Source organism: Rhinopithecus bieti, unplaced genomic scaffold (genome assembly GCF_001698545.2).
Source record: "Rhinopithecus bieti isolate Rb0 unplaced genomic scaffold, ASM169854v2 scaffold_74595, whole genome shotgun sequence".
Classification (NCBI taxonomy): Eukaryota; Metazoa; Chordata; class Mammalia; order Primates; family Cercopithecidae; genus Rhinopithecus; species Rhinopithecus bieti.
Genome location: NW_016827607.1, coordinates 311555 through 323188, shown reverse-complemented (window position 1 = coordinate 323188; position 11634 = coordinate 311555). Strand labels below are relative to the sequence as shown.

At 49.2% G+C, this 11634-nt stretch overlaps 1 protein-coding gene across 6 annotated transcripts in view; it reads right to left on the bottom strand.

The window, feature by feature from the left end:
• Nucleotides 1-2106: 2106 nt before the first annotated feature.
• CFAP251 (cilia and flagella associated protein 251) overlaps nucleotides 2107-11634 on the bottom strand; it is an 88218-nt gene continuing 78690 nt past the window's right edge. For 2 of the 6 annotated variants that reach the window (XM_017863991.1, XM_017863992.1), the window contains exons 20-22: nucleotides 10238-10466; nucleotides 8605-8706; nucleotides 3160-3754 (exon numbers count right to left, since the gene is read on the bottom strand). In XM_017863991.1, the coding sequence (XP_017719480.1) occupies nucleotides 3615-3754; nucleotides 8605-8706; nucleotides 10238-10466 (471 nt within the window). In that variant the 3' untranslated portion in view covers nucleotides 3160-3614. Of the gene's footprint in view, nucleotides 2547-3159; nucleotides 3755-6304; nucleotides 6580-7011; nucleotides 7486-8604; nucleotides 8707-10237; nucleotides 10467-11634 lie in introns of those variants that run through there. The other 4 variants (XM_017863996.1, XM_017863995.1, XM_017863994.1 and 1 more) reach the window with 4 other exon arrangements.

Sequence of the window (11634 nt, the reverse complement as noted above, 5' to 3'; positions counted from 1 at the left end):
TCTATTTTTAGATGAAGACTGGCTCTGTCACCCAGGCTGGAGTGCAGTGGTGCCATCTTGGCTCACTGCAACCTTTGCTTCCCAGGTTCAAGCAATTAACCTGCCTCAGCCTCCCAAGTAGCTGGGATTACAGGCGCCCGCCACCACACCCAGCTAATTTTTATATTTTTAGTAGAGATGGGATTTTGCCATGTTGGCCAGGCTGGTCTCAAACTTCTGACTTCAGGTGATCTGCCCACTTTGGCATCCTAAAGAGCTGGGATTACAGCCACTTCTTCCAGCCCCATCTCGCTCAGATTATAAAGGAAGAAATGAGATGCTTCCAGGGGAGGGGGACGGCGGCCACCCGCGCATCTAGGAGGCATGTGCCCCACTCCCCCATCCCCTCGCGGGTGCAGGGACAGTTGTGGTCCAGGCCCAGGGGACTACCCACTGTCCCTTCTCCAGGGCAGTCAGTCTGGCTGGTGGGCTGGGGGTGGTGCAGTCTGCAGCACATCCAGGTGGCATGAAGTGCTCACCGGAGCCTGCCCTGGCTGCGGTCATGAAACTTGCTCCCCCTCAAAAAACGTCACCAGCTTTAAAGATACGCAGCTTTAAAAAGATATGCAAAAATAAATACTATGTTTACACTGATGTGTTTTGTGACTTCCAATCAAACCAACACGAGGACGTGGGGAGGGGCCTCAGGTGATGGTCCGAGCCCTTTTGGGTTTTTGTTTGTTTGTTTTGTTTTTTTGAGATGGAGTCTCGCTCTGTCGCCCGGGCTGGAGTGCAGTGGCCGGATCTCGGCTCACTGCAAGCTCCGCCTCCCGGGTTGATGCCATTCTCCTGCCTCAGCCTCCCGAGTAGCTGTGACTACAGGTGCCTGCCACTACACCCCGCTAATTTTTTGTATTTTTGTTTTTAGTAGAGACGGGGTTTCACCGTGTTAGCTAGGATGGTGTTGATCTCCTGACCTGGTGATCCGCCCGCCATGGCCTCCCAAGGTGCTGGGATTACAGGTGTGAGCCGCTGCACCGCGCCATGGTCCGAGCGCTTTTGAGTAGGGGCAGCTTCGGTACTGATGCCTCACCCTTGCCTCATGGCACCACTTGGCGATTTCACACTCCCAGGGAGGGCGGGAACGGCAGCGCTGGACGACCTTCCTGGAGCTGATGCCTCTTGCCTGGGCACTGACAAACGCGAGTCCACCTTGGCATCAGTGCACTCTGGAGAACACAAGCTTCCAGACCCGCAGTTCACTGTCCCACCAGTCAGCAGCGCACTGCCGCTGAACAGTGTTGCATCAACCGGCTTTTCTTTTCTTTTCTTTTCTTTTCTTTTCTTTTAATATTCCTTCCAGCTAAGCTAGCAGAGGGCTGTTACATGACATATGAGCAGGGTGGCAACTGCCGTCAACTCCCAGCGCCTGGCATCTATTTATTACAGTCAATTTGGAAATAGCTACCCACAGGGGAACTGCTGGCCAAATCCCTAAAGAACACGCTCAAGCCGAAAACACCAGTGTCTCAGGCAGCCACAGCTTGAGGACACAGATGTTTAAAAAAAGACCTTTTTGTTTGCATCACCTCGAAGCACAGCAGAAGGCTGGGTCTGCACAGGCCAGGCAGTGAGTTAGGGCACCCAGGTGCTATGGCGCCGGCAGGAGCGTTTGCTCAACAATTGAAAGGCACAGGGCAGATAGTGGAAATAATTCAGGGGTGACTGAGTCAGAAAGGTGGTACAGATTTCATTTTTAAAAAACTTTATGTTGAAATGATTTTAGGCTTGCCAAGATAGTGCCATGTTCCCTAGACCCCTCACCCAGTTTCCCTAATGCGAACATCTCACACAACCGTGATACACTGAGCAAAACTCAGAAATTTTGTTTTGAGATAGGATCTCACTCTGTTACCCAGGCTGGAGTGCAGTGGCGCGATCACGGCTCACTACAGCCTTAAGCTTCCAGGCTCCAGCGATCCTCCGGCCTCAGCCTCCTGAGTAGCTGAGACCACAGGCATGCTCCACCATGCCCACCTAAATTTTAAAAAATGTTTTGTAGACATGGGGGTCCTCCCTATGTTGCCCAGGCAGGTTTTGAACTCCTGGGCTCAAGTTATCCTCCCAGCTTGGCTGCCCAAAGTGCTGGGATTACAGGTGTGAGCCACTGCACCCGGCCCAAAACTCAGAAATTACTATTAGTGCAGCACTGGCAACTAAACCATAGGCTTCAGTTGGATTTCACCAGCTTTTCCACTGATGTTCTTTCTGCTTCAGGAGCGGATCCAGGTGTTCACATTGCATTTAGTTGTCATGATTCCGTCTCTTCTGGTCTGTGAGAGTTTCTCCCTCTTTCCTTGTCTGTCATGACCTTGACATTTTTCTGAGGCGTGCTGGTCAGGTGTTTGGTCCAGATTTGTAGTATCTGTGGAAATCTGTTGGAATGAGTGCCCTTGGCCTACGAGGCAGAGTTGGGGGTGGTGAGCTACACCCTACGGGACAAATCTAGGCTGACGCCTGTGTTTGCAGGTCTCCGAGCTAAGAATGGGTTTCACATTTTTAAATGGCTGAAAGAAAAACAAAAGACGAATAATATTCCGTGATATGTGGAAACTATCATGAAATCCAAATGTCAATGTCCATAGGGAAAGCGGGGCTGGGAGGCAGCCACAGGCATTCTTTTCCATGTTGACCCTGGGGGCTTTTGCACTACAGTGGCAGGATTGGGAAGTCACTACCAAGGCCCTTTGGCCCCAAGAGCCTCAATATTTACTCCCTGGCCTTTGACAGGGGGGGTTTGCCCACCCTGATGAGGGCCCCGTGAGGACCTGCCATTGGTCTTCATTCCAAAGCTAAGTCAGCTATGAAAAGAGCACGGAGCTGCTGGGCACAGTGACTCATGCCTGTAATCTCAACACTTTGGGAGGCCAAGGTGGGTGGATCACCTGAGGTCAGGAGTTTGAGACCAGCCTGGCCAACATGGTGAAACCCCATCTCTACTAAAAATACAAAAATTAGCCAGGTGTGATGGTGCAGGCCTGTAATCCCAGCCACTTGGGAGGGGCTGAGGTAGGAGAATCACTTGAACTTGGGAGGCGGATGTTGCAATGAGCCACGATCATGCCACTGCACTGCAGCCTGGGTGACAGAGCGACAAAAAGAAAGAAAGAAAGAGAGAGAGAGAGAGAGAGAGAAAGAGAGAAGGAAGGAAGGAAGGAAGGAAGGAAGGAAGGAGGCTTCAAGTTCATTCTTTCCATCATTCCACAAATACTTGTTGAGAGCTCATCGTCAGAACTAGGAGAGACCCTTATTTGAGCAAACGCTAACTCTTGCTCCAACTCTGGGTTTGGGAGAGGTTAATTCGCACCAAATGTCTTCCTGATTCTCAGGCACAGTTTCTGCTATGATAATAATAGCTGCTGTCATATTTGGAGCTCTACCCTGTGCCAATAACACTTTACTTGCACCATCTCTTCTCATCCGCACGACCACCGCGGGACTTGCTCCGGGAGGAAACTGAGGTCTAGGAGCTTAGCCACACCCAAGGCGCACAGGTGGCTAGAAAGTTGCAGAAGCCGAACAGGAGAGTGGCAAGTCCATGGGCTCCCAGCGCAGACGCTGTGCGGGCGAGGCCCTCACCTGCAGGTGGGACCGGGGGTCTGGAGCAGAGAGCTGGCACTGGGGAGGCTCTTGGTGGTTCCTGATTCAGAACTCACAAACCACGATGTGAGAGTCAGCCGGCCACAGGCCCCATGTGAAACGCACAGGAATCTTTCTGCAAAGGAGCATCACAGTGTTTTTGGTGTTCAGCATTTAGTCCCTAAGTGTGAAGCACGAGTGAGCTCCATGATGCTGTCTTCTTTGCTCTCCCTTCCTGTTGTCGCTGCCTTGCCACCCCTACTGCCGGGAGCCTGAGTTGTCTGCACTGCGCCCCCTTTCCTGCTGATGGAACCGGGGCGCTGGGGCCTCCCTTTTCTCATCTGTGCGGCCACCAGGCTGGGCCTGCCCTGATGGGAGGTAAAGAGGCCCTCCTGGAGCTGAAAGGGGCACTTGACTGTGCCCTGCCTCTGTCAAGGAAGTCAGGAGACAACAAAATGCAAGCACCTTCGCCACAGTGGTGGCTGACACCTGTAATCCCAGCACTTTGGGAGACTGAGGCAGGTGGATCACCTGAGGTCAGGAGTTTGAGACCAGCTTGGCCAACATGGTGAAATCCCATCTCTACTAAAAATACAAAAATTAGCTGGGCATGGTGGTGCATGCCTGTAATCCCAGCTGTATCCCGAGAGGCTGAGGCAGGAGAATCACTTGAATCCAGGAGGTGGAGGTTGCAGTGGAGCCGAGATTGCACCACTGCACTCCAGCCTGGGCAACACAGCGAGACTCTGTCTCAAAAAAAAAAAAAAAAAGGAAAAGAAAAAAAATAGCCGGGTGTGGTGGCTGGTGGCACATGCCTGTAATCCCAACTACTCGGGAGGTTGAGGCACAAGAATCACTTGAGCCCAGGAGGCGGAGGTTGCAGTGAGCCAAGATCGCACCACCGCACTCCAGCCTGGGTGACAGAGGGAGACTCCATCTCAAAAACAAAAAACCAAAAACCCCACAAACACCTGCAGAAAGAGGTCCCCAGGTAAGAAGGGTCCCCTGGCCAGGCTGGGCTGGGTGTGGGGTGGGAATGCCATTCATGCCAATCCTGCTGTCCATGGTGATCTTGGCCTCCTCAGTGAACACAACCATAACCACGATCCATAACCAGGACCTCCACCTCCCCGCTCTCTGACTCCAAAGGAGATGCTGAGGCCGGATGGACAGAGAAAGAGAGCATCTGCCTGCGCTAGGCAGTGTCCCAGTTTAATGAACCTGCCATAGTGGGTCCAACTAACCACAGGTCGGTTCTGCTCAAGACAATTCCAATACATGCCATCAATCAGAACCAAATCAGAACCAAATCAGAGGGCGCCAGATTCAATGAACGAAGCCCCTGGTTGATGTGAGACTGCATCCAATTCTGAGTTATTTTTTGAAGGGAACAAGTCATTTCAGAGTTTCTTGTTCCCTCAAATATCCCCAGGAACTTTTTAACTGGCTTGATACTAGATCTCCTAAGCCCTCAGCAGCTGCAAAATTGATTCATAAAGCTTGTTTTTCTTTTCATGTTTTTTAAAAAGAACAAAATGTAAATTAGGTTGCAAAGCCCTGGTGACATGATCTGACAAGCTGGCGCCGGCAGAACCTTGGCCCATGCTGTCTGCCCCAAGGTCACAGTGACACAGCCTGGTTTGGGGTAGACAGTTCCCTTCCATGTTCCAGGGCGTTCCAAAGACTCTCACCGTGCCAGATTTCCAGCTGGACCCCATGTAGTGGAGGGGGCTTCGTGCTTGAGTAAGGATGTGGTTGTTATTCTGTTTCTCTGCCACAGAATGTTCCTTCAGATAAAGGCACTTTAAGTGGATCAGAAATGTTATCTCAGATGCTAGTTTCTCTGGGGAAGAAGCTGGTCTGGGGGGTGTGTTGGACAGAGTGTGTTGGAGAATGACATCTGGCACCTTTGCCTGAATGAGGCCTCAGAATGGATGACAAAACTCTAAAGTCAGACTAACTCTCATCTGTTCACACTACAATGCTATGCTATTTTCAAGGCCAAAATACTGCTATAAACTTAGTAACGTCCCCTAAATGTCCCAGAACTGGGGAACCGGCCCCTATTTTTGCCTACTATATGTTTTGCGGCCCAGCGTAGTGTGAGGCAGCCAAGCCACTGAGCTGGTGAGTGTGGGTGCGAGGGAGGCCCCGGCCTCTGCTGGGCGGGGCTGCTCTGTGGTTTCTGGCCCAGGTGCAGTGTGAACGGGTTCGGGGGGGCTCAGAGGGGCTTCTTCATTCTCCTGGCAGCTGTCACCAGCGTTAAGCATGGTCAATGATGCTCTTTGTAACGGCCACACACCACCACTTGGGTGTTTTGCTGATAAGAAGCCACAATCTGGGACTCTCAGAAGCCTGGTGCACCCGGCACCCCAACCCCAGCCCCACAACAGGCAGAGTGATCCACACTGGGCCACACTGGGCGGAGGGTCCAGGCGGCCCTGCAGGGAAAGGGGATGAGGCCATGGACCATCATTTCCCTGGACCATACGTGTCTTGAGGAAGGCCTGCTGCTGGCTGAGGACCTCTCTGCTCCCCAAGACCACGCCCCCTCTGTATCTCATGCAAACCCCATCCAGGCAGCATCGCCAGAGACCCAGAGATCCAGCCACCATGTACATCCAGCTGCCAGGGTTTTTCTCGCCTCCGCCTACTTTTCTATTTCAGAAACAGTGGAATGTCCAACTTTGTGAATTCCATTGCTCACCAGAAATTTGCTTTAATGTCTAAATGTTCTAAAGATGATGGGGGGAGGGAAATGCATAAAAAGCAGTGCCTCATGGAAAACACACGCACGTGTGTGCACACACACCCAAAGTCCTTTGTGATTTAAACATTCCTGGTAACTTCACTGACCATCCTGGCCAGAATATTCTGAAATGGTTAAGCCAAGAATTTCAGTCGCGAATATTTCTGCAGTGATTTCGTCTGGAAGTTCTTCTTCAAGGCAAATTTCTGAGCCTAGCCAAAACAAGAACAGAACACCAAATGCCTTCACGATGATTATGTTTCTTTCTTTTTTGGGTGGGGGGAGGGTTTGAGACAGGGCCTTGCTGTGTTGCCCAGGCTGGAGAGCAGTGACACGATCATAGCTCACTGCAGCCTTGAACTCCTGGGGTCAAGCGATCCTCCCACCTCAGCCTCCCGAGTAGCTGGGACCACAGGCACACGCCACCATGCCCAGCTCATTTAAAAAAATTTTTCCTAGAGACGGGGTCTCACTTTGTTGCCCAGGCTGGTCTCAAACTGCTGGCTTCAAGTGATCCTCCCACCTCAGACTCCCAAAGCGCTGGGATTATAGCAACCGCACCCGGCCTCAATGATTATGTTTCTAACTCAGAAGGATTTTCCAAAAACACAAGGAAATGCTACTAAACAAAAACAAGAGGGGCTTTGTGCTGTGATTTGGCTTTGATTCCTTGAAAAACTCTGGGTGGAAACTGCTTAAAAATCTCTTCTTTACAGAACAGAACACTGTTAACCAAATCTCTGCAAACCTTACTGGAAAGCCTTAACCACATGGCACGATTGATTAAACACAGCAGAAATATGTAACAATCGGGAAAGGTACATTCTGAGATCCGAAGTACATAAAGGAATGGGGTAGGGAGAGCTTGCCGGTTGGGAATGGCCTGTTAGCTACTAGATTCTGGAATTGTCTGAGTTCAGGGACTTTAATTTGACGTGGGGAATTGGACAATAAGAGGAGAGGAAGGGGTGGGTGAGGGTCTTTGTACCCTCCTCAGTCTTGGTAACGGTGGTGGGGTCTGACCACCCCCGGGCTTGTCAGCAGAGTTGCTCCTGCACCAGTGAGCCTAGAAGAGCCGTTTAGATTGGTTCCTCCTGAGCTGAAGGTCACAGCCCTAACTTCAGGTCCAGTGCACGAAAAGAAGGTGAAAAATACTTAGGCTATAGCAGGAAGGGACATGAGGATGATCTTTAAAAACTTGAAAGTTTTGGCAGCTTGCAGCTAGGCTTGTGCTGCCCAAGTTGATGCTCTCTCCTTCTCCAAATCTTTCTCTCTCTCTCTCTCTTTTTTAATTGAGACAGGCTGTCACTCTGTTGCCCAGGCTGGAGTACAGTGGCACGATCCTAACTCACCGCAGGCGTGAACACCTGGGCCCGTCATCCTCCCACTGAAGCCTCCTGAGTAGCTGGGATAAAAAGCACGTACCACTATGGCCAGCTAATTGTTTTGTTTTGCTTTAATTAATTAATTAATTAGTTTAGAGCCAGAGTTTTGCTCCTGTCACCCAGGCTAGAGTGCAGTGGTGTGGTCTCGGCTCACTGCAACCTCTACCTCCTGGATTCAAGCGATTCTCCTGCCTCAGCCTCCCAAGTAGCTGGCATTACAGGTGTGTGCCACCACACCTGGCTAATTTTTCTATTTTTAGAAGAGACGGAGTTTCACCATGTTCGTCAGGCTGGTCTCAAATTCCTGACCTCAAGTGATCCACCCTCCTCAGCCTCCCAAAGTGTTGGGATTACAGGTGTGAGCCACTACACACAGCCTGTTTTATATTTTATAGACATGGGATCTTGCTATGTCACCCAGGCCGGTCTCAAATTCTGGACCTCAAGCGATTCTCCTGCCTTGGCCTCCCAAAGTGCTAGGATAACAGGCATGAGCCATGGTGCCTGGCCCCCAAGTCTCTCTTGACATACCTCTTCTTCTGAAACAGCTGTCAAACTGGATCCTCTACTGGTGGCCAATATTCACCCACCCAAGCTGGCAAGATGACAGGTCAGTGGAACGAAGGGAAAATACGCCCAGAAGAAACAAAAGGACGGACAGAGTGCGGGGACAAAAGCCACCACTCACTGTTCTTTTCATAACTTATTCATGTGGGATTCCCAACAGACTTACTTTGTTATGTGCAGTCTTAGGGAGAGTGGCTTGCACCAATCAGGAGAAATAAATGTACTTAAGTCTACAACAAATTAGTGAGCCACAGCTACATGCCCAGACAAAGCCAGCCAGGGTACCTTTGACAGAGGAGGTTGCAGGCTCGGATTTCCATCCCTCGGGATTCAGGCCAAACAGCGAAGCAAAGCAATCCAACATCTCCTCCTCCGTCATGTGTTCACCTGTGTGTCAAAGAGTAAGAAGGTGGTTGTTTAGCTCTTGAGGCTAAGCATACTGTCAGGGCTTAGTGTGATTATTCAGAGGTCTTAGAGAGAATTATCCCACTATTTTTTTTTTCTTTTACTCAATTAAAAAAAAAAGTTTAGGCTGGGTATGGTGGCTGATGCCTGTAATCCCAGCACTTGCAGAGGCCAAGGTGGGCGGATCACTTGAGGTCAGGGGTTTGAGACCAACCTGGCCAACATGGTGAAACCCCATCTCTACTAAAAATACAAAACTTAGCCGGGTGTGGTAGTGCATGCCTGTAATCCCAGCTACTCGGGAGGTTGAGACAGGAGAATTGCTTGAACCCTGGAGGTAGAGGTCACAGTGAGCTGAGATTGCACCACTGCAGTTCAGCCTGGGCGACAAAGCAAGACTCTGTCTCAAAAAAAAAAAAAAAAAACCCAACAAAAACTTTTCTGGTGGAGATAAAGTCTTGCTACATTGGGCCAGGCTGGTCTCGAACTCCTGGGCTCAAGTGATCTTCCCGCCTCAGCCTCTGAAACTGCTGGGATTACAGGTGTGAGCCACTGCGCCCAGCCCCTTTTCTTTAGACACAAAAATGATCTAGAGTCCCATGATACTGTCACATATGCTTCCTAATGGTGTTAAATAGGGTCCTCCAGGCAGGGAACATACGTGGGGCGGGCATAGAGAAACAGGGCAGCATGCTGCGGGGACCAGGCTCTGCTTCATTTCAAATTCCCTCTTCTCAGAACCACCCACTTGGACTAAGATGAAACTGTCATCCCGAGAGTTTACTTGACATCCTCATGTACAAGAATGATAAACATAGTAGGTAAAAATTAAAAAGTTTACTTTGGTGTGGTTGCATTTCACAAATGCAATCCAAAATTTTTTTTCTTTTTTTTTTTTTTTTTTTTTTTGACAGTCTCCCTCTGTCACCCAGGCTGAACTGCAGTGGCACAATCTCGGCTCACTGCAACCTCCACCTCCCGGGTTTAAGCAATTCTCCTGCCTCAGCCTCCCAAATAGCTGGAATTACAGGCACATGCCACCATACCCGGCTAATTTTTGTATTTTTAGTAGAGACGGGGTTTCACCACATTGGCCAGACTGGTCTTGAACTTCTGACCTCAAGCGATCCGCCCTCCTTGGCCTCCCAAAGTTCTGGGATTATAGGCATGAGCCACTGCGCTCGGCCCCAACCCAAATCTTATGACAGCCCAGGGAGATGGATCAGCTGGCATTTTTATTCCCATTTTGCAAGTGAGGATGACAAGTCTTGCTGAGGCTCAGGTAGCTGCATCACAAATCACATTCTTCTGCTTTCTAACTCCAGGTCCCTCCCATTACCTCGTACTTGCCAGGGATGCAGGTGGGTCAGCCAGACCCCTCATGGCTCCAATCCGGTCAAATCACCTCTTTCGTGAAAGATGGAGCTCTCACAGGGGCTGGCTCCCCAAACTCAGTTCTCCACACTGGGAATGGCCCCAATATGTGACCAGACATCCTGATGTATGTGCTTACCTTTAGTAACGAGCAGTCTCAGGAAGTCCTCTCTTCGAATGGCCTTTTTCCCTTTGGAGTTGGTATAACCGAGCACCTCAAAACTTTTGTGGATGCCACTCATGGTGTTACCAAAAGGTGGCTTGTGGTTAAGGTACACTTTGAGGAAATCCGGCAAGTTGATCTTGTCGATTAGCTTTCCAGTGTCCACATATTCACCAAATTTGATTTCGTTAAAAATATCATCAATCTAGGGGAAAGATGGTTAAAAAAAAAAAACAAAAACCCATGATAAATAGAAAAGGCACCAGGATAGATTTCTAAAAATTGGAAAGTAGGGCTGGTGTGGTGGCTCATGCCTATAATCCTAGCACTTTGGGAGGCCGTGGCCGAAGGATCACTTGAGGCCAGGAGTTCCAGACCAGCCTGGTCAACATGGTGAAACACCATCTCTACTATACATACAAAAATTAGCTGGGTGTGGTGGATCACTTGTGGTCAGGAGTTCGAGACCAGCCTGGCCAACATGGTGAAACCCCATCTCTACTAAAAATACAAAAATTAGCCTGGCACGGTATGAGAATCACTTGAACCCTGGAGGTTGAGGTTACAGTGAGCCAAGAACATGCCACTGCACTCCAGCCTGGGCAACAGAGTGAGACTCTGTCTCGGGGGAAAAAAAAAAGAAGAATACTAATTTTCCATAAACTGCACAAAAATAGAGGAAAAAGGAATACTTTCTAATTCATTCCACAAGGCCAGTATCATCCTGAGACCAAAATCAGACAAAGATATCACAAGAAAAGGACACTACAGACTGAGATCTCTTATTATTTTAGATGTAAAAATCCTCCAGAAAATACAAGAAATTGAATCCGAGAGCATACAAAAGGATTGTGCACCATGATCAAGTGGGATTTATCCCAAGAATGCAAGGTTGGTTTAACATGTGAACCTCAATTAATATAATACAATATTATTAACAGAATAAAGGACAGAAACCACATGATCATCTAAACAGACACAGAACTAAAGCATTTGACAAAATCTAACAACTTTACATGATAAAAACACTCAACAAACTAGGAATAGAAGGAAGCTTCCTTGACCCAATAATGGCATGTGTGAAAAACCCACAGCTAACATCATACTTAATGATGAAGGACTAAATGCTTTCTCCTTCTAAGATCAGAAAAAAAGACAAGAATGTCTACTCTTACCACTCCCCCCACCTCCTTTTTTTTTTTGATACAGGGTCTCACTCTATCACCCAGGCTGGAGTGCAGTGAGGCAATCTCAGCTCACTGTAGCCTTGACCTCTCAGGCTCAGGCGATCCTCTCACCTCAGCCTCCAGAGTACCTGGGACTACAGGCATGCTTGACCATGCCTGGCTAATTTTTTTTTTTTTTTTTTTTTT